Raw genomic sequence first — 21755 nt, 5'->3', positions numbered from 1 at the left:
CTCTTAAGTACTGTGTACAAGCTTTACTCTTCTATACTTAATGTGAGACTCTTGTCATATTTAGAGAAACGGCACCTCCTGGTAGATGAACAAAATGGGTTTCGCAAAGGGAGAGCTTGCATTGATCATATCTATACTCAGTGTACCATTACAAGATCTAGGATGAACCAGAAGAAACCCACATTTTGCTGCTTTATTGATTTTAGTAAAGCTTTTGATTTTGTAAATATACTATATTATACTATATATTGCTTTGCTGTGGGCATCTCCGTATTTTGCAAATTTGTGTGACAAAAATGTAAGCCCCGCAGAAAGCATGCGGGCATGTTTATGTGTTTTATCAGTTAGTGTTTTTCTGAACATGGCTTGACCATAAATATAACGCCTGAGCCTATACAGGGCCCGGACGTGCGCTCTGCCCCCGGGCCCGGCTGGAACTTCCACCACTGGGTCAGTGGCTAAAGCAGTTACACTGATGATTCCTGTAACGCTAGCTATTTTTCTGCAATTGGTTCAACTTCTGTTTCTGGACAAAAGTAAGGTTGGAGTGAAAGGATGAATGTGTGGAGGTTTGGGGTATAGTCCCATAAAATCAGATATAGTCCCATAAAATCACCCCTATCGGGTTTTGAACGGTGACCTACCGGGTGGGAGTCTACTTTCACTGCCTACTTGTGCAGTTCAGACCAGCAAGTTGATTTGGTGTCCTTTATTTTGGTGTGCTGGGGCTACTGCCTCTTGTGGTGCCAACAGAGAAATGCAGGTCACATTGACCGGAGGAAGGGAGGGGAGGAGTGACAACCAGACAAACGCTATCATAGGTGCTGTCTTACAGCCACGCACAAAAAGCCCAATGAAGGAAAACCACCGCCTATATGCCTCCCAAAATCCGCTGGCGGGCCGATATCATCAGTGGCAGATTGCTAGCTGGGGAGGGACATTTTGTGGAGTATTTGTTATCACAGCCATGACACAGTTTGGATTATGCAGAAAGGTGAGGATCGAGCCTGCTGGATGACCAACTCCAATGCCCGGCTAGCTAAATTAAACAACCGTATTGCGAGCAGGAGCCGGTCACTTTCATTGGATGGCGTCGGGTAATATACTACATTTATCTCGCATACTAAACGTGTTTTTGTAGTAGGCTTCATACAAAATAATATGTAGTATGCGAATTGCAGTACTTAGGCTATAGTATGGACATTCGTTTACAGACCGAGACCGGAATCCTTCTGTCAAATGCGTTGCACCCGGACGCTACTTGTAGTTGCACAATGGAGCCCCGTGTAGAAAACGTGAAACCAGCGAGAAGAAGTAAAGAGGAGAAGAAACTTGCCCGAAAGCAAATTAAAGCCAGTCATGTTTTACTGAAGCACGAGGGCATACGTACAGTACCACAGCCAACTAAGGTAATTGTTAGTGCTAGCTATATTGAAGCCAGCCTACTAGCTAACTATCCAAGACTAGGCAGGTTTACAGAGTAACGTTAGTCTAGTTAGGGTTACCGTGAGGTTACTGTGGTCACAGTAACAACAATTATCAAACTCCAAACTGAGGATTATTGTTTCCAATTGTTTGCTAGCTGAGGAAATCATGTCGATATATTTGAACCCCTCAGAGTCTGGTGGTCGCTAACGGTGGGCTGGGTAACGGCGTGAGACGTGAGCAGCTGTGTGCCGTCCTAACGGAAGGAGGGGAGGTGGAGAGCCTCGTCATGCCTCCCCACAAGCCCTACGCCCTGGTCACCTACAGGTAGGAACCAGTAGTTGTTGTTGACACCTCATCTTGTTTTGAAGCGTCATGTGGCTCCTTACCTTTCGTCTTACTTGCAGGTCTGAGGACTGTTCACAGAGAGCACACGCCCTCCTCAACGGCAGACAGCTGCATTGTGGGGACCAGACTGTTTCACTGTATCTCAGCTATGTCAGCTCAGGTATGTCAGCTGAGCTGAACCACTGATACATTTATTCAGTGTCCTGTGTGTTCCTTCAACAAGAGGCACTTTCTCACTGGGAATTTCAACCCAGGGTAAACAGACATGTCATTTCTAACTCGTAATTTTAACCCAGGGCAAAACTTTGAGCCCGGGTTGAGTCCAACTGTGCTGGAGGAGAGGTTTGAAATGCTCACCCAGGGTTCAAAATGCAAATGAGAAATGATAGCTGCTGCGCAGCACTGGATCGGGGCCAGGCATGTTGAGGAGGAAGAGGAAGGAGACAATTTAAACTTATTAAATTAAAAAATCTTTAAAATCATGTCTGAAATTCAAACAGTATAATGCCTGAGTAGGCATTAACCTGTTTATTTTACAGCACCCAGGGCTTGAACTCAACCATAGACACCAAGGGAAGATCATGGTTTTGGTGAACCAAGTGAGAAGCTGGGAGTTTGACCTAAAAAAGTATAAATGTCACAGCTAGATATTTACACCGTAGGAATCCTGCATGAACATATTAGATCTACATACTGTGATGGGACTGAGTTGTGGGACTCTAGACTGAGCATGGATTCACTGATTGACTGAAATGAACACAGGTGGGACTGTTTGAGATGTAAGCAGACAAAAGACTGGTCAGATGAAGAGATGCAGAAGATGAAGAAACAGTAATGGCTACAAATTAAAAAATATTGTTTAAAAAATCGTGTCACACAGCACAATGGCCGAGTATGCATTAGCATTTCTATACTGCATCCCCCTGGGCTTGAACTCGTTGAGCTACCTGCCACCTGAGAAGCCATATAGCCTTTGCACACAAAGACTTAAACATCACAATCTCAAGAGTTGCATGTAAGATGGAGGTTTCAGCAGTTTCCACAAAATGTTTATTGAACACACCATGAGGGGCAAAAACCAAAGTCTAATCAATAAATCCATGGTACACACCCAACAAGTGGAGAACAAAAGACAAGGCTAACAAGTTTACAAACTTAGAAGATGGCACAGGAAACTCCAGGTGCAGGAAACTCCAGGTACAGGAAACTCCAGGTACAACACACATCTACAGCAAATAATGAACAAAGAAAAAGGTGGGAGCTACATGTAGGCTATATATACACAGTCTAACAAGACAGATGGAAACCAGTCAAACAATCAGTGGCACAGGTCTCCTCTCAATCAGAGTGAATTTTAGCCACTTGTAGTCCTAGGGTCTGCTATTGGGGCGGGGTTGCCAACAACGTCTCTGATTGGTGGAGCCATTGCTGTTGCATTATAGGATTGTGGGTAGTGATGTTACGTATGAGACCGAAGTTCCGAGGCATTTGTCGAGTATGTAGGCAGGTCCTGATGAAGCCCCGTATCGAGACTCGATTTGTTTGTTTTTTTAAGCATGTGACCGATGACAAACGAGGCCTCGGTCACGTGATCGGTTTGGTTGGAGTTTCGAGTGGTTGATGTAAGAAAGCGAAACCCGCCTTACTTTGAAGGTTGTAGTAGTTGTGTAGTAGAAGTGTTCAGGATTGTTTTGCAGGAGTTTGTTGGAGGAGTAGGAGTTGAGGAGTAGTAGTCACTGTCACTGCCCAGTATTACAATCACTCAGTCCCCAGTTTCACTGCCTATATGCCTACTGAAGCACATTCACTGTCACTGCCCAGTTACAGAAGTCTGTAGCCTACTGCCCAACTGCACCCCTCACAATGTTGTCCCTCTTTATTTCATAGTCATTCAAATAAATTTAATAGGCTATTTACCAGTTTTCATGTGTTGACCAATAGACCCATATTATAACATGTTATTGTCATCTACTTTAGTCAGAAATAGTTACAACAACCAACATTGCGTAATGATAATTATTACTATGGGTTATGAGTAGCCTATATCATAGCCTAATTATTACTATGGGTTATGAGTGGCCTATATCATACAGCAAAATCACAGCCATCCTCATTGTTTCGGGTAGTGGCTGGCTATTCCTTTGGTAAATTATAGCCACTGCCCCAGCAATAGAGCAAGAGTTGTTTTAACACACCTTTATCTTGGATCCAGGCAGATGAAGATTATTCTGAGACTCGTATTAAGGGGAGATGGTTTGTTCTCAAATACAGCTTGAACTCCATTGTTCCTCAATTCAATTAAACGTTATTGCAGACAGGTCCAGATAAATAACAAGATACATATAGGCATACTTTTCCCTTCCCTTGGTTTATATGCAGCACACACCAATTGGACTCGGCCTACAGGTGTAGCTAAACTAAAAACCAGTGATGAAGTTGTCAATCAAAATCAGTTATATCAGTAATGTTTCCGCGCTCCAGCAGGTGTGAAGTGATATTGGCTGCTCTAAATTCTTTGCCAGCAGGTGTCAGTAGCGAACAGAGCATTAATCTTTTTGCGATACAATGTGCCTAAAAGGCTCGGTGTTTCAGAAAGCCTTGTTTCACCATCACTAAATGTGGGAAGTGTATTTTTTCCTGTATGAACGGCAGTAGTTTGAGGGGACAAAATGAGGGCATACTTCAAAATACTGTCAAAAATTTCGTTTTGAGATCAAATTTGGAAAAACTTCACACTACATCTACCATGTCATGAAAATGTTGTCATTTTTTTCATGAACATTGCAGATTTGTTGAGCGAGTATTTGCAGTAGCTGCATACAGTACTGTTAACAGTAAATCATTTTGATGCGCAGTAGGCTCAATTTGTGGTGTTTCAAAAATCTGTGAAGATTTTGTGGAGGATCTAGTGTAGTAATTGGGGTGTCAATTGACCAAATGTGGGAGGATTGGGGTTTGATAGGCTTTACAGTTTTTGAGAAAAACAGTGATGGACTTCATAATTCCCGCCAGCTCAAAGCACATGGAAGTTTCTGCTCACTTGGGCCTACATGCTGGCGGTGGTTTCAGAGTGATGGCATGTGCACCTGATTTGTTATGATTTTTTAAAGTTTTAAACTTTAGACGGTTGCTGTAGCGTCACCATCAGGAATATTGGCCCACAATGCCAGCTGAGGACTTCTGGTATAGGACTGTATAGGACTGGACCTTGGTGCAAAGTTTGGTGATTTTACATGCATGGGAAGTTTGGTGATTTTACATGCATGGGAAGTGGGATTCATATTGAGAATATTGGGAATTATAAAGAGGGAGCGTCAGCTGAGGCTCCCAGCCCCTAATGACAAGGGTTTCTCTCCCTGGGGAAACATGCGTTCGGAAGTTACTATAACTATGTAAATAAACATAAATAAATTAAACCGCCAAACGGCAAGATCGATGTGGTCCGACACAGCTATGCTGGCTACCAGCGGACAGCTGCTCAGTGTCGCGAGAAAGTCAAGCTCAATAGCCTCAACTACCGCGCAGTTGATCTAGCCAACGTTAGCTAACTAGCCAGTTAGCCATCTATCTATAAATAATGTAGTTTGTCAAAACGTTGGTTATTTTTCTGTCAAATAATGACAGTTCCCACTCAGACCCGATCGTAGGCTGCTGCTACAGCAGCAATAGGCAGTGTTGTTTTTTTTTTACACAGTAGCAGGACCTTTTAAATAATATGTTCCATTATTAATAATAAAGCCTATTAAAATATAAGATCAACTGTGATTGAAAATATGCAGTGAGAAATTCAGTTCACCCCCGGGGTGAGATAACCCTGTAGATTTACAACGTTGTATTTCACAGTGCAAGTGTGAAAACACGCAGGGTTGAACTCGGGGGGGGGGGGGGGGGGGGGGGGGGAAATGGGGAAGTCAACCCTGGGTTGAAATGGCCTGTGAGAAAGCGCCTAAGGTGTGTGTGTGTGTGTTTGGACCTGCAGTGGGCAGTGAGCAGGACGTGTGTGTGTCCCTCCCACCGGGGCTGCTGTTGGTCGAGGACTTTGTGTCTCCAGAAGAAGAGGATCTGCTGCTCGATGCTATAGATTGGTCGTCTCACAATGATGACGTCACAGGTAGTGGGTTTACCAGTTCTGTTTGACATTTAGTTTCTGGAACATTCTTTTCCATCTACTCTCCAATTTGGCTCCAACCTGCAGGCTAAAGACCATGACCAAAGTTGACCTGTCTTTTTCCAGTTCACAAAGCTCTGAAGCACAGGAGAGTGAAGCATTATGGGTATAAGTTTCGCTACGACAACAACAATGTGGACAAGGACAAGCCGCTACCTGGAGGTGTGTCAGTTTACTACGCTCACCTGTGAAAGAACAAGGGTTTATGTTGAGCTTTAGCCCAGAGGGTGTGTGTGTGTGTGTGTGTGTGTGTGTGTGTGCGCGTGTGCGTGTGTCCTATCCCAGGTCTTCCCCAGGAGTGTATTTCTGTGCTGGGGAGGTGTGTGAAGGACGGTCATGTGGACGTCATGCCAGACCAGCTGACTGTCAACCAGTATCATCCTGGACAAGGTGTGTCTGCTCCCCTCCCTCTCACAGCTCTGCTGACCACTCACTTGAGGAACCTGATTGAGAAACGTGTACAAATCCAGCTCCAGCTTCCATAAGATGTCCATCGGTATAGAGCTAAGAAAGCCCGACCAGGTGCTGTGCTCTCTTTCACCACAGGGGGCAGCAGAGCACTGATTCACACTGAACATGCCTTTGTGTGTTTGTGCAGGGATCCCTCCTCATGTAGACACTCACTCTGCCTTCGAGGACAGCATCCTCTCACTGAGCCTGGGGGCCAAGGTAGTGTGTGTGTGTGTGTGTGTGTGTGTGTTCCCAATAGTGTACTTCACTCATAATGCGCTTCACTTCTATAAATCACTCAAATTCACAACTAACCCTTCTGTGTGGAGTGATCTTGAAGACTTTGATGATTCATTTATCCCAGAGGCATCAAGTTATGTCGTTTTCCGTGTGTCTGTGTTTTTGTTTGTCCGTAAGATACTTTGAAGAATGTGCTGGCAATGGCTTGCATAAGCTTTCTTTTCTTTCACTGAGAACATTTATTCTCTTCACTCTTTTCCCCCTACACACACACACACACACACAGTTAAAACGTCTTTCAGTGTCCGAGTTCCAGTGGTGGTATTAGCATTGTAATTAATTAATGAGCGTGTAGGTCTGCAGCAGGGAGGTGTGTGCTGGAAAGCGTCTCACAAGGACATCTTCACATACACACACACACACACATACGTCCGAGGGAGAGATCCATCTCATAGAGTTGATGATGCATTCCTTTAAGGAGATAACGGTTTCTTTGCTAATGAGAAGAGAGAGAAAGAGAGAGAGACATCTGTGTGTGTGAAGGAAGCCACAGTTGGAGATGGGACATTTCTCACTTTGTCTCAGTGATAGGAGAGACCATTTTTGCAACACAGTGAGGAACATCTGTTCCTCTGTGTCTTCAGTGCAGGGGTCTCATTAGTGACAACCTGCCTTCTGTCGCCTGCTCACTCAACCCAAAGAACATCTCATTCTGGTGGAGGGGTCGTCATTATTACCAGAAAGAGAGAAATGATTTACTCTGAAAACACAATGGAGTAGAATTAATAATATTGATTCCTACATCCAGAGAATAGTCTTTATCCAGAGAATAGTCTATATCTAGAGAATAGTCTATATTCAGAGAATAGCCTATATCTAGAGAATAGTCTATATTCAGAGAATAGCCTATATCTATAGAGAATATCAAATCAAAGTTTATTTGTATAGTGCATTTCATACACAGGCAACACAATGCGCTTTACAGAGAGCAAAGGGGGATGGACATAGATCCTATCCCTACATTTTCCAGAGGGAAGCAAAAAAACAGTTCACCCAAGGGCCGAAAAAATTAGCTGTAAAAACTCTTCCCTGACCTCTCTCAACGAGACGATCGAGCAAGCTCCTGGAAAATGTTTAATTTTTATTGTCTAGGAACATTTACAGAGCACCAAACATGGGCTAAATACTTCATAAGAGAGACATGACTATCAGTAGAGTAGATAAATAGTTGCAGAGACAGAGACGTTACCTACATGATAGGCTTTTATGTGTTGGCTATCCCTGTAGCACTTAAATATCCTATTATGGACATCACATAATAAGGAACAGTAAGCACATAGCAGACAGGCTCCTAAAGAATATAGAGTAAGCTAGGTAAAGCTGCTAAGCAGAAGTGGGCAGACAAAAAGCAGAGGGCCAAGAAAAAGGGGGGGGTGATGACTTGATAGGGACAGCTGGTGACACCTAGTGGGATGGAGCTGGACACGAGGACAGCAGGGGGCCTCTCTGGGAGCCATGGAGGCCTTAGGAGGACTTTGAGCGGGAAAAGGGGGGAGGGGAGGACTTTCCGGGACCTGGGTTTAGTACAAGAGGGGGAGACACTAGGGAGGAGAGAGGAAGAGAGGGTTAGTAGCCGCACTGGGTCTTTGCAGCAGTCAGGGGGATTTCTACTGGACACAGGGTGGCCTGCAGGAGGCAGGGGGGCCTCCACAGGACCTGTTTAGAGTATAAGAGGGAGAGATACTAGGGAGGAGAGGAAGGGGGGGGTGATACAGGGTGGGACCTGATACAGGGTGGCCTGCAGGAGACAGGGAGGTGTCCACAGGACCTGTTTAGAGTATAAGAGGAAGAGACACTAGGGAGGAGAGAGGCAGACAGGGTTAGTAGCCGCACTGAACCTCTACAGCAATCATAGGGATTTCTAACGAACCCAGGGTGGTCTGCAGGTGACAGAGGGGCATCCACAGGACCTGGTTAGAAAATGCACCAGGGAGAGGAGTCAGAACAAGGTTAGTAGAGTCAGAACAGGGTTAGTAGAGTCAGAACAGGGTTAGTAGAGTCGGAACAGGGTTAGTAGCACGCAGAGCCACATGAGCAACAACACCAGACAGTGCCAGTCGCTAAGCAACACACATCTAGACATACATGGTCTATATACAGAGAATAGTCTAAATCTAGAGAATAGTCTGTATCCAGATAATAGTATCTATATCTACAGAATTGATGAGGTAGGTTGATTGATGGGTGTGTTGATGAGGTAGGTTGATTGATGGGTGTGTTGATGAGGTAGGTTGATTGATGGGTGTGTTGATGAGGTAGTTGATTGATGGGTGTGTTGATGGTGTAGGTTGATTGATGGGTGTGTTGATGAGGTAGTTGATTGATGGGTGTATTGATGAGGTAGGTTGATTGATGGGTGTGTTGATGAGGTAGGTTGATTGATGGGTGTGTTGATGAGGTAGGTTGATTGATGGGTGTGTTGATGAGGTAGATTGATTGATGGGTGTGTGGATGAGGTAGGTTGATTATGGGTACTGTGTGTTGATGAGTTCCGTGTTTTACATGTTATGATGTAGCTTAGGAGAGAAGTTATGAGCATTCTCTGAACTTAAGGTTTTCACGCGTGGTAAGTTATGGTGTGTGTGTGCGTGTGTGTGTGTGTGTGTGTGTGTGTGTGTGTGTGTGTGTGTGTGTGTGAGTGAGAGAGAGTGAGAGAGAGTGAGTGAGCGAGCGCACGTGTGTGTTTTGCTTACGTACGTGGCGTATGTTAGTCTGCTCAGTTAGCAGCTCAGTTCACTCCGTGTGGTAAGAGATGGCACAAATCACCCCCCATATCACCTGCAATAATGGGTGCATGTGTGTGTGCATATGGGCAATTTAGCTGTTTGGATATGAAATACACGTTAGACCTGTATGTATACCTGAAATACGTGTGTGTGTGTGTGTGTGTGTGTGTGTGTGTGTGTGTGTGTGTGTGTGTGTGTGTGTGTGTGTGTGTGTGTGTGTGTGTGTGTGTGTGTGTGTGTGTGTGTGTGTGTGTGTGTGTGTGTGTGTGTGTGAATGATGGATTGCCGAGTGTTGTAGAGTAGCAGAGCTGTTGGGATCAGAATCGATTTGGTCACAGTCCAGCAGCTCCATTGATTGGTTGAATTTCCCCAGACCATCTGGTGTGTGTGTGTGCGTGCATGTGTCTCCTTTGTCTTTTTGGCCTTTGGTTTGATGGAAAATAGTGATGTAAAAAGTTATGATCAGTCTCTGGTTTTGGCTTGGTATATACACATGCATGCATACACACACACACACACACACACACACAGTTCCAGTTCATAAATTCTTGTTCTATTCCAGTTTGGACACCACCCAGATAGCAAGCCAATCTGGGCCGTGTGTGAGCTGAACTGAAGCCATAAGTGTTGTATATGGCCCAGCTTGGCTTGCTATCTGGGCAGGATAGATACAATCTCTCTCTCTCTCTCTCTCTCTCTCTCTCTCCCTCCCTCTCTCTTACTCGCGCGCACACACACACACACACACACACACCACCGTGGCTCAGATGAGAACATACAGTAGGCTTCCTGTCTGGTCTTGCTTGAGGGGCTGAGGGGAGTTCAGGTGTCTCTGAGGGGTGGAGGGGGGTTCAGGTGTCTCTGAGGGGGGTTCAGGTATCTCTGAGGGGCTGAGGGGGGTTCAGGTGTCTGAGGGGGGTTCAGGTATCTCTGAGGGGCTGAGGGGGGTTCAGGTGTCTGAGGGGGGTTCAGGTATCTCTGAGGGGCTGAGGGGGGTTCAGGTGTCTCTGAGGGGGGTTCAGGTGTCTGAGGGGGGTTCAGGTGTCTCTGAGGGGCTGAGGGGGGTTCAGGTGTGTCTGAGGGGCTGAGGGGGGTTCAGGTGTCTCTGAGGGGGGTTCAGGTGTCTGAGGGGGGTTCAGGTGTCTGAGGGGGGTTCAGGTGTCTCTGAGGGGGGTTCAGGTGTGTCTGAGGGGCTGTAGTCATGTTTGTATGTCTCAGTGTCTAAGATGAGAGCTCTGTCCTCAACAGTTACTCACGTCACTCACTCTCTCACTCTTTAGTATCACTCTTCTGATGATGATGATGATGTGGTAGAACTGTAGTATCACTCTTCTGATGATGATGATGATGATGTGGTAGAACTGTAGTATCACTCTTCTGATGATGATGATGATGATGATGATGATGTGGTAGAACTGTAGTTTCACTCTTCTGATGATGATGATGATGTGGTAGAACTGTAGTATCACTCTTCTGATGATGATGATGTGGTAGAACTGTAGTATCACTCTTCTGATGATGATGATGTGGTGGTAGAACTGTAGTATCACTCTTCTGATGATGATGATGTGGTAGAACTGTAGTATCACTCTTCTGATGATGATGATGATGTGGTAGAACTGTAGTATCACTCTTCTGATGATGAAGTGGTAGAACTGTAGTATCACTCTTCTGATGATGATGATGATGTGGTAGAACTGTAGTATCACTCTGATGATGATGATGTGGTAGAACTGTAAACTATCTCTCTTCCATTGCCACAGACTGTAATGGAGTTCCGGCACCCTGATGGACGCCTAGTTGCCGTGGTGTTGCCGGGGCGGAGTCTCCTGGTGATGAAGGGAGAGAGCAGATACCTGTGGACTCATGGGTGAGGGGGAGGGAGGCAGGGAGGGAGAGAGAAAGAAAGAGAGAGAAACAGAAAGCAGGAGAGAGGAGAGGAGTGAGTTATTTCCCTGCGTCTCCAGGATCACCCCCAGGAGGTTTGACGTGGTCCCAGCCAGCGACCCGGAGCCCCCAGCTGCTATGACCTCTTACCTCAGTAACCATCACAACTTGACCCTGAGCAAGAGGGGCACTAGGACTTCTTTGACCTTTCGCAAGATCCGCCAAACACCATGTGACTGTGGTGAGCTCCTCTATTTCATACCTGTCAACCCTCCTGTTTTTCCTGGGATCGTCCCATATTTGACCCTTCATTCCTGGGATCGTCCCATATTTGACCCTTCATTCCAGCCGTCCTCCTGTTTGAATAGTTTCCTGTAAATCTCCCTTATTTAACCTTTATTTAGAAAACAGGAGGACGGCGGGAAAGAGGGGTAAAATACGGGAGAATCCCAGGAAAAACGGAAGGGTTGACTGGTATGCCCTATTTGTGTGTGTGCGTGTGCGTGCGTGTGTGCGCACGTGTGTGTATGCGTGTGTGTGTGCGTGCTTGCGTGCGTGTGCGTGTGTGTGCGCACGTGCGTGGGCTGATGATCTCGCTCTGGGTCTCTCCCTCTGCAGCGTTCCCCTCCGCCTGTGACAGCCGGCGCCCGTCCCCCCCCTCCCTCCCCCGTGGCTCGGCCGCTGCCGCCCGCCTGGAGGCGGAGTTCGTGCACCGCGTGTACGACACCATCGCCGGCCACTTCAGCAGCACGCGCCACTCTCCCTGGCCGCGCGTCTGCCACTTCCTGGCCTCGCTGCCGGCGGGGAGCCTGCTGGCCGACGTGGGCTGTGGCAATGGGAAGTACCTGGGGGTCAACCCGTCCCTGGCGGCGGTGAGCGCCGGCTTCCTGTAGCTCCGCCCAACGCTTCTCAGTCCGGGGGCAAATACACACTCACTATTAAAGTTGTTTTTCGCGTGTTTCCTCCCTCGTAGAAAGAGACCCTCTTTCTCTCCTCCCTCGTAGAAAGAGACCCTCATTCTCTCCTCCCTCGTAGAAAGAGACCCTCATTCTCTCCGTCTCAGCAGGTCTCTCCCTGGTGCGCATGTGGCCATGTTGCGCAACACCTGCTCCATGTTGTGCAAAAAATCAATACCTGCTCCGAGAGCAAGTGAGAGACAGACACAGTATCTCTTTCAATAGTTAGGAATAGCGAAAATGCTTCTTAGACGAAAGGCCTATATTAATCTTAATACAAGTTACAAACAGGGTTCTAGAAATAAACGTTTATAGCCTATCATAGCTTTTCAAGTTCTTACTCCTAAGTCCTCTTACTTTTTGCAACAAGAAATGCAATTGGGATTCAACATGCGCCCTTCATGTGAACACAAGGGCTTTTTTGCATTATCAACAAATCATTGCGCTTCAGAGTAAAACACACCTCATGCATCCGTCTTGCCTCTCTTTTCACCGCAGCATGGAGATTTTAGGGGATTGTTAGTGAAAATTAATCCGCAGTCGACATATATGCTAACAGGTGGGGGGCGATCGATCCATACGGACCATGGATCAATAGGATCACAGCAACGTTCCGTTACTCCACTATTGGATAGATAAATACACTTTATTGCAGACACAGGTGCATATTAAAATGAAAATAAAACAGTCCAATATGAGCTAGACCAGAGTTAGACTAGTCGTATAGTCGGGTACAAAATCACTGTGAAAATAGTCCCTGTGCTTCACATCCCTACAACTAACATTACATGTGGGTTCACGCCAAGGAGGTTTTCACTAGAGGCCCCAGCTTATAGAGGATATCTCCTCTCTGGACTGATAATGTGTGTACTGTGTGCGTGTGTGTGTGTGCGCGTGCGTGCCTCTAGGTGGGTTGTGACCGCAGCAGGTCGCTGGTCCAGATCTGCAGTGAGAGGGGTCACCAGGCCTTTGTGTCTGACGCTCTCAGTGTTCCCCTGCGCTCAGAGACCTGTGACGCCTGCATCTCCATAGCTGTCATCCACCACTTCTCCACACCGGTACGAAACACACACACACACACACCCAAACAGGCTGCCATCTTATCATCTTCTCACTGACCGATGGAGGTATATCACTGACCGATGGAGCTCATCCCACAGTATATCATTGAGGACATGTCTGTCCTCATTGCTTATCATAAATTACAGCTGCCTTGGTGAAGCATTAGAGTTGGAGCAAGTATTTGATCTATTGTTTAATGATGGTTCGGTGTGTGTGTATGTTCGTGTGTGTGTACGTGTGGGTGTGTGTTTACATGCATTTGTATGTGTGCGTGTGTATGTTCGTGTGTGTATGTGTGTGTTTGCGTGTGTGTGTGTTTACGTGCGTTTGTCTGCGTGTGTTTGTACGTGTGTGTGTGTATGTTCGTGTGTGTGTGTGTGTGTGTGTATGTTTGTGTGTGCGTATGTTTGTGTGTGCGTGTGTATGTTTGTGTGTGTGTTCACATGCGTTTGTGTGCGTGTGTTTGTACATATGTGTGTGTGTGTGAGTACGTGTGTTTGCATGTGTGTTTACGTGTCTGTGTGTGTGTGTGAGTTTACGTGTGTGTTTGCGTGTGTGTTTGCGTATGTTTACGTTTGTGTTTACGTGTGTGTGTGCGTGTGTTTACGTGTGTGTTTGCGTGTGTGTGTGTTTGCGTGTGTGTTTACGTGTTTGTGTGTGTGAGTTTACGTGTGTGTGTGTTTACGTATGTGTGTGTGTGTGTTTACGTATGTGTGTGTGTGTGTGTGTGTGTGTGTGTGTAGGAGCGGAGGCTGGCGGCGGTGGGGGAGCTGGCGAGGCTGGTGAAGCCTGGAGGAAGGGTTCTGATCTACGTCTGGGCTCTGGAACAGGAGCACGACAAACAACGCTCCAAGTACCTCAGAGAGCCTGCAGCACAGGGTCCTTCAGGCACCGCCACAGACAGCCGCAGAGAGGACTCTGTCCAAGCGACAGACGGGCCCAGGGGCAGTGGCACAGACTACAAAGAGGACCATGCTGGCCTAGAAAACCCCTCAGGCTGCAACCAGGTGGCCCCTAGGAAAGAGAGTCCAGCCAAGCTGAGTGTCCATACCAACCGCACGACCTTCAGCTCCCAGGACCTGCTGGTCCCCTGGCACCTGAAGGACGGAGGGCAGAAACAGGGTGAAAAGGGGGGTGTACGAGGAGCGCCCGAAAAGATGTCAGGCCCTCCCAGGGTGGACGTCCAGACCTCTGCCTGCCACCCCAGCACCGTGCTCCACCGCTACTACCACGTGTTCCAGCAGGGGGAGCTGGAGCAGCTGTGTGGCCGGGTGGCAGGAGTGAGGGTGCTGAGCAGCTACCATGACCAGGGGAACTGGTGTGTCATACTGGAGAAGACTGCCAGGGACCACTGATACACACATTAGACCTCAGAACACGGACCCATCATGAACAGATTAACACGACCGAGAGACTGTGTCACCTGTCCCAGGGGTATAAATAAAGTAATAAAATAAAAATAAATGTCTTAAATTGAATTGGAGAATGAGCTTTTTGCCTCATCAGACAAAGACAATTATACAACCTAATGATGTGTTTTATCATCGCTGGTTATTGCAGAGAAAACGAAGTTAAAATGTCCTTCAAATAAATGATGGTCCAGTATGATGTATTCACTGAACCTTTTATTCATTGACTGCTGCTTTCTTCAATATGTCACTCTTGTAAAAGAGACTGTCTAGTTTGTTTTTTTCCTGGTGAAATAAAGCTTACAAATAGATATCAAACGTTAAAGGACCATACCGGTTTAAATATGATTTGATCTCCTAAAACTAGTCAAAATCACATTACCGCAATCCATTTCCCGAAATAAAGCTCACGTTAAAAGATTTTTGCATTTTAGCGTTTTACTTAAATTTCAAAAACTTCAAAAACTATTTATTAAATTGTTCCCTCGTTGCGCTGACAAACTCGACCTGGTTAGTTTCAAATAATTTTCTGTAGTTATTTATTTATTGGGTGCGCTTTGGGTGTTTGGGGATGTTTTTTGGACAGGCTAACGTGACTTAATAGGGATGCACTAGCATTAGCCACCAGTGGAAATTGGAACAACCCAAAGCTATCTACAGCATGGAATTAACTGAAAATTATCTCCCATCAGTCAAAAACATCATAGGTAATTCACAAATGAGGCCCTCGTTCAAAAATTCCAGAATATCCCTTTAACATAAGCTAGGATACCACAGTTACACACATCAAACCCACGTCATTGAGATCAGGTTCAAGTTAATAAGTGATAACAGTGGTACCGCTTCTGTCTTGTATGAATATGGTGGTATCTCCAGAAGTTGTCCTCTTAGCCCTTCGCACACTGGTCAGTTATACGGTCTTGGCTTGTCCATGTCTCTGTCTCCAGGGGGGAGCTGGGGGGAGGAGGGTGGTAGAGGTGGTGATCTGGTAGGGAGTGATCGAGAGGAGGAGAGAGTCTCTGGTCTGATCTCTCTGTTCCTCAGCAGAGACGTAGAGGTTGTCATGGCTCCTCTTGATGTGCTTGTGGAGGTAGATCTGGGAGGTGTAGCAGAATGGGCACTCGGAGCAGGAGAACACCGGAGTCTTGGACAACTCTGACATCACACTTAGGAGAGCGAGCGAGAGAGAGACCATTAAAAAGGGTTCCCTCACGGTCTGTAGTAGAAGTTCAAATATAGTGATTATATGTAGTTAGTGGGGGTAACAACCACACCCAGCCCCGTTGTATAGGTGGAAAAGAGGAGAACAATTCTAAGGGCCCACAGCCCAGTAGGGCTCACAAAACCCCAAGTAGCCGATTATATTATTTGTCCCTCTTTCTATAACTCAATGATTATGCATATAGGGTTAATATTCATACGAATGCACCAGCAAGTTAAAACAAAGTCACAAATTATATATTGCTGAAAAAAGAATGTGAGCGCCTCTAGAGAATGTGAGTGCTTAACGTTATTGCCAGTGTTGCCAGATTGGGCGGGTTCACGCCCAATTGGGCTTCTTTTGATCACGTTTGGCCGGAAAAAATAGCATTGGGCGGTTGGGCTGGAAAAAATAGCATTGGGCGGGCGTTTAAAAAAAATAAAATCATTAATACTGGCGGGACAGACAGTTCAATTTTATCCAATTATGTTAATAGGGTGGGAGATGTGCACCTGTCCAATAGGGGCGAGGGAGCTCTCCCTGTTCAATGCATTTGATTCACACGGTCAAGGAGAAGGTCGAGGTCGGAGTCAAATCTAGCTCGCTACCCCCGAAGAAACCTAAAGATGCCAATTTGGGGATGTGGGATCAGCAGGTTTCTGTCATGATCACCGCATCGATGCCTTTTGGCTGGAGGTAGAGGCCTTTAAAGATGCTGGAGGAAATCTGTGATTTCAGGATGTGGCACTTGGCGCAATCATATTGCTCACTCTGCCCATATCAGATGCTCATGTGGAGAGAGAAGTTTCCCAAGTGACGCTAAAGATGATGCCAGAAATCGCATGGGATTACCGCTGCTTTCTGCTCTCATGGACGCGCTCGGTCTATATGACTTGGTCTGCACGTCTTTTTCGCACGGTGCAAATATGGTCACTGACTGACCACTGGCTATATTTAGCATTTGCAGTACCACTGGCTATATTTAGCATTTGCAGTACCACTGGCTATATTTAGCATTTACCAGTACAAAAACGAATTAATGCTATATGGGGATATAGCAGCAAGCATTATGATACAAACCAATATAAGACTGAACAGTTTAGAACATTTTATTACACAAAGTACATTACAAATTAAAAGTATACATATTTACAAGGATGAGGTTTACGGTCTGTCACATTACGCATAGCCAGAAAAGCAAAAAAAAGCATGTACAAGCTCTGGCTAGCAACCCATTATCTGACAATTGCAAAAGTTCTAAAAACAAAAATGAAACAGTGCGCATTCTGTGGCAGGCAGACCGGGAACAGACCGTTGTATCCCACAAAAAAAAGGTTAAAATTTACAAAAACTATTTACAAAAAAGGCATCCATCCTGGCAGGCTGGAAAGGCAGGTTTAGGGAGACGGGCTGGGGGTCACCCACATCTGAATCGAGGGTCTGGGCAGAAGAGGTCATCCTCATCTGAATACTCCACTGTGGTCAGGGCTGGAGCTGCGGTCAGGGGCTGGGCTGGGGAGGTCAGCTGGGCTGGAGCAGATGCCAGGACATAATGAAATGGCTGTAAAAGCAAGTCGCATACGTTCATTGGAAGCGTGCCATGTCACTGGATACGAGAAAATTAACTGCCTGACATCACATACCTTTTTGCATCGAGCAGGGGCATGTTTCAGCATCTCCTGCAGCTGGGCAGACACCTCCGTCACAGTGGTGCTTGGCTTACAGGCCATAACTGCACCTTTTAACCAAAAAGGGAATGGTTTCAATGCACATGGCATGAAGCAAAGACAATGTATTATTTTGCGAAAATATGAACAATCCCTTACGTAATATGACATTGTAGAGGGTCATATTCTTCAGAGGCTTCTTCCCCCTCTTCCCATGGACGCTGTAGACACACCACACTCTGTGTATGGCAATGGCTGACAGCACCCGCCGGACCACATCTGGCAGATCTTTGCCGCCAATGTAACTCAGATATCGTGTCTGCAAAACATAAAGACAATCATTTACTTTTACATTTCCTTAACACTTCCCTGCAAAAATAAGGAACAAAGTTCTGCCCTGAAGTTACTCACCATCTTCCTTTGATGATCCTTGTCCTTCAGCTGCTCCTCCAAGACCAGCAGCTCCTCCTCCGTTTTAGCAGGGTGCAGGTCATCCAGTACTGCTCCCCGATAGCTGTCTGCAGACTCGCCGGACAGTCTCTGCTCCAGTCTCTGCTCCAGCCTCATCATTGTCTGTGCCATCTCCCTCAGACTCTGCATGACGCTGGAGAACTGCTGACACATCATCCTCTGGAAGTCTGGATATTAAACACAGATGTGGCTATAAGTAATTGTACGGTCCCATAATGGATATTCAGCTCAAAGTATATCCCTACATGCAGCATGAAGTAGTTCACAAAATTCAGCATACCAGCATCTGCAGAGCTTGATGGCAACACTGCTGGAGCTGTTGGTCTCACAGGCGATGGCATCAGAGAACTACCTGAAAACCAGAGGATAAAGGGATGAGCAGGAAACTATGGTGCTGGCGGCGTAGTGATTCTGGCATAAGGGGAAGAATCAACTCGACATGAGACATGTCAGACCCTGACCTGGTCTGGCCGGGGTGCTAATCGCTGATGCATGCTGCTCGTGCCTGGACGTCTGAAGGGCTGAAGGGCCTGGGCTCACAGCGCCTTGGCTCAAAGGACCCGGGCGATGAACATCTACTGCCGAGTAGTGAGATGAGCGAATTAGTGAACTGAGTACATGAGTCTTCAGAAAGTCCTGAGTTAACTGTAAGTGTGCAAATATGCATAGACATTTCACCAACACAAACATGCATGGATACCTGCATTGATAACTGGCAGAGCAGGCCTTTCGGCTCTGGCACCTGGCATAGCTGGTCTGGTCTGAGTTCTGCCGACCGGCTGCCTGGGCACTGGAACATATAGTAGAGGTAAATTAGCTCAGAATAGTCAACTCAAGTAGTACTCTTTTGGGACTGTTGAATGCACTTTATTATATTACCTTCGTCACTGGAGTCATAGCGTGTGTTGCGCTGTCTCTTCCTTGTGTCTTGGGAGTTAATCCATTGATGACTGCTGCTCAAACACCTTCGCCAAGGCACTGGCTACTTCATAATGCTCTGTGTGTTCCTCAGCAGAGACAGAGGTTGTCATGGCTCCTCTTGATGTGCTTGTGGAGGTAGATCTGGGAGGTATAGGAGAATGGGCACTCAGAGCAGGAGAACACCCAAGTCTTGCACAACTCTAACATCACAGCTAGGAGAGCGAATGAGAGAGACCATTAAAAAGGATTATCTCACCTGTAGTACAAGTTCAAATATAGAGTGATTATACGTCATTGTAAATGAGAGCTTACTCTCAATTGATTCACGAGGTTAAATAAAGATTGAATGAATATGTAGCTAGTGGGGGGTTACAACCACACAACTGTGGAGAGAGAATGAGACACTTGGTTCCCTCCTTTACTGGTGTTCATGGTCATGGCCACACACCTGGAATACTCCAACCCTGATTTAAAGGCATAAAAGTGGGGAACACATTCTTGAGACGGTTCCTAAAACTGGAGGGAAAAAAAACGGGAAAATGATCTTCCCTCTCCTCATCACTCACTTCTGCATGGGGCTGAGCTCTACCCTGTCAGCAGTGGCAATACATGGGATAGCGGCTCAGCACACAGGAGAACTGCACAGAGAGGAAGGAGAGAGAAAACCAACAACAAAAAAGGCAAGAAGGGTTAATAACTGAGCGAATCTTGCAAGTTTGCACTACAGGGAAGCAATTGCTCAATTTCCCTGATATTGTGGCGTCACTGGCATCAGTGATGCGTCTTATGAATCTCACATGTCTACCGCTAACATTAACTCAATATCAATATCCCCATTTGTTTATCCCGTCTATGGAAACGTATGTGCATTTGTACTTACGTGTGCCTGCCTTTATTGATGATCAGGTGTTTCTCCACCTAAGGGCTGGCCAGACAGAACCATCAGAGACCATTGGGCTGAGCTGAGGAGAGAGCGACATGTTAGAGTGTATGTGTGCATATGTATATGGTGATCTTCTGTTAATACTCATGAGGGCATTCAACTGAACAAGACTCACAGAGCCTGTGGTGCTGTCCCAGGACTGCCCCTGGCCACGCCTGTCCCCGTCTTAGCGCCTCTATTAGTAGTCCACATCATGAGTACCTATTATGCAAAATTTGGATTTGTATGTGAGTGAAAACGTAGTACACAATTCTTTACCCGTTTGACAGAATGAGCAACCATTTCAACAGTTAAGAGTAACATGAAATCCACCAAGATGGCTGCTGTAACCAAATGAGCCAAGATGGCTGCTATAACAAATCCTGCTAGCTAGCCTAGCTCCGTTGTTGGGGCTTCTAGTATTCTGTTAACGTTAACTTCGGAAAAATGAATGCCTAAAAACAAACACATACTAACGGTGTCGTGGGTTAATGCGAAATCAATGAGTAAGCTAATTATCGCATTTTATTCCAAGCGATGAAACAGTACGAACGTGCAGGAGCTCGCGCGAGCCTGCTAGACTTGAGAAGACTCCACCATTGCCCGAAAAAGGCTAATCACGTTAGCTGGCTAGCTAGTTAGCTAACATTGGAAAGAGAGCATCTGCATATAGATAATCATTACAAAAGGGTAGCTTGCACATAACGTTGGTGTTTTATCTGGGACGATACCAAAATACATAATATGTATGTATACATACTAATGTATACATTGAAATTGAGATACTTACAGGATCTGTGTTGTCGCGGGTTGGTCTTTCTCAATCGCTTCTGTTTCAAACGGGGCGGAAGTTTAACCCGTCCTCGTTCTTCTTCTCCTTCGCTGGGTTTAGTCGCGGATCGCAAACAACTTTAATGTGCATACAGCCACCTACTGGCACAGAGTGTGTAACTTGTTTGTCTAGTTCTTCAATTGTGTCACCTAAGAAAGTAGCCCAATGCCTTGCATTCTACGTTCACTGCTCAGCGTTCATTGCTCACATTTAGGTTGCAAAATTAGGACTTTATTCATAGGCATATTTTTTATCATTATTTTTATTAGGCCTAGACTGCAAATCTTTAGTGTTAATATTAACTGTAAATGAGAAATTACACACAAAACAGACATGCAGGATTTCTCCTCATTATTACAATTCTGTAACTGTATGACTTCAAAATTTATTTTAAAACCTAAGTAATTTACAAATGTTCTGACCCACTGTGACACATTTCCAATAAAGTCAGATTGGGACTGTGATCTAACCACATTGTCACGTTATTTAATTACATCGTAGTTACGGATTTAAGCAGCAGTGGCGGCTACGTTCCCTTACAGTGTACTTGAGGACGGCTATTTTGGTTATTTTGCGACTGAAAAGGCAAGTGTCAGCTAGGTGTCAGCTAGGTCCGCTGCTGGTGACGTCGCAAAGTTACCACAATTACACCAATGTGTCCCGTCAGTTTTACGTACTGTGTTAGTAGGGAACGGAGCGGTTTGACGTCTGTACGTTCCACCCTCCCCGACAGCTTTGACTCAACCATCTATTAATACTTGCTAATTAGCAAGTTCACCACATGTACATAGTTTTACATTGACGAGTTACGTTAGAAGTTGGAATGGACTCCTGGCCTGTTCGGCGTGACGGTAAGACATTTTTACTTAATACTACAGCAGGTGTTTCTGGATGTCGCATCATTGAGTGATGCATTAGGCTACTTTTGTCTCTGCCTGCTTGCCTGCCTGAGTATCACACTCCTTACTCGGTTATTGTAGGCGAGCAGGCAGGCTATTCATGGGTGGTTA

At 46.0% G+C, this 21755-nt stretch overlaps 2 protein-coding genes across 2 annotated transcripts; one reads left to right on the top strand and one right to left on the bottom strand.

Annotated features, from left to right (window-relative positions):
* Nucleotides 1-1274: 1274 nt before the first annotated feature.
* Nucleotides 1275-14919, top strand: alkbh8 (alkB homolog 8, tRNA methyltransferase; the record flags this gene model as incomplete). The annotated part of the gene is made up of 12 exons (XM_084443254.1): nt 1275-1409; nt 1619-1752; nt 1833-1933; nt 5753-5884; nt 6008-6103; nt 6227-6331; nt 6540-6610; nt 11181-11287; nt 11385-11545; nt 11923-12176; nt 13169-13318; nt 14066-14919. 12 exons carry the CDS (start codon nt 1275-1277, stop codon nt 14675-14677), a joined length of 2058 nt encoding a protein of 685 aa, XP_084299380.1. The 3' UTR covers nt 14678-14919.
* Nucleotides 14920-15462: 543 nt separating this feature from the next.
* Nucleotides 15463-21493, bottom strand: LOC311329910 (uncharacterized protein; the record flags this gene model as incomplete). Its single annotated transcript, XM_084461862.1, has 6 exons — nt 15463-15494; nt 17759-17918; nt 18011-18237; nt 18351-18422; nt 18532-18648; nt 21460-21493. The coding sequence occupies 6 exons, from the start codon at nt 21491-21493 to the stop codon at nt 15463-15465; spliced, it is 642 nt and encodes a 213-aa protein (XP_084317988.1).
* Between the last annotated feature and the right edge of the window lie 262 nt (nt 21494-21755).

The sequence above is a fragment of the Borostomias antarcticus genome, assembly GCF_949987555.1.
Source record: "Borostomias antarcticus genome assembly, chromosome: 1".
Taxonomy (NCBI): domain Eukaryota; kingdom Metazoa; phylum Chordata; class Actinopteri; order Stomiiformes; family Stomiidae; genus Borostomias; species Borostomias antarcticus.
This window is presented reverse-complemented; position numbering and strand designations above follow the sequence as displayed.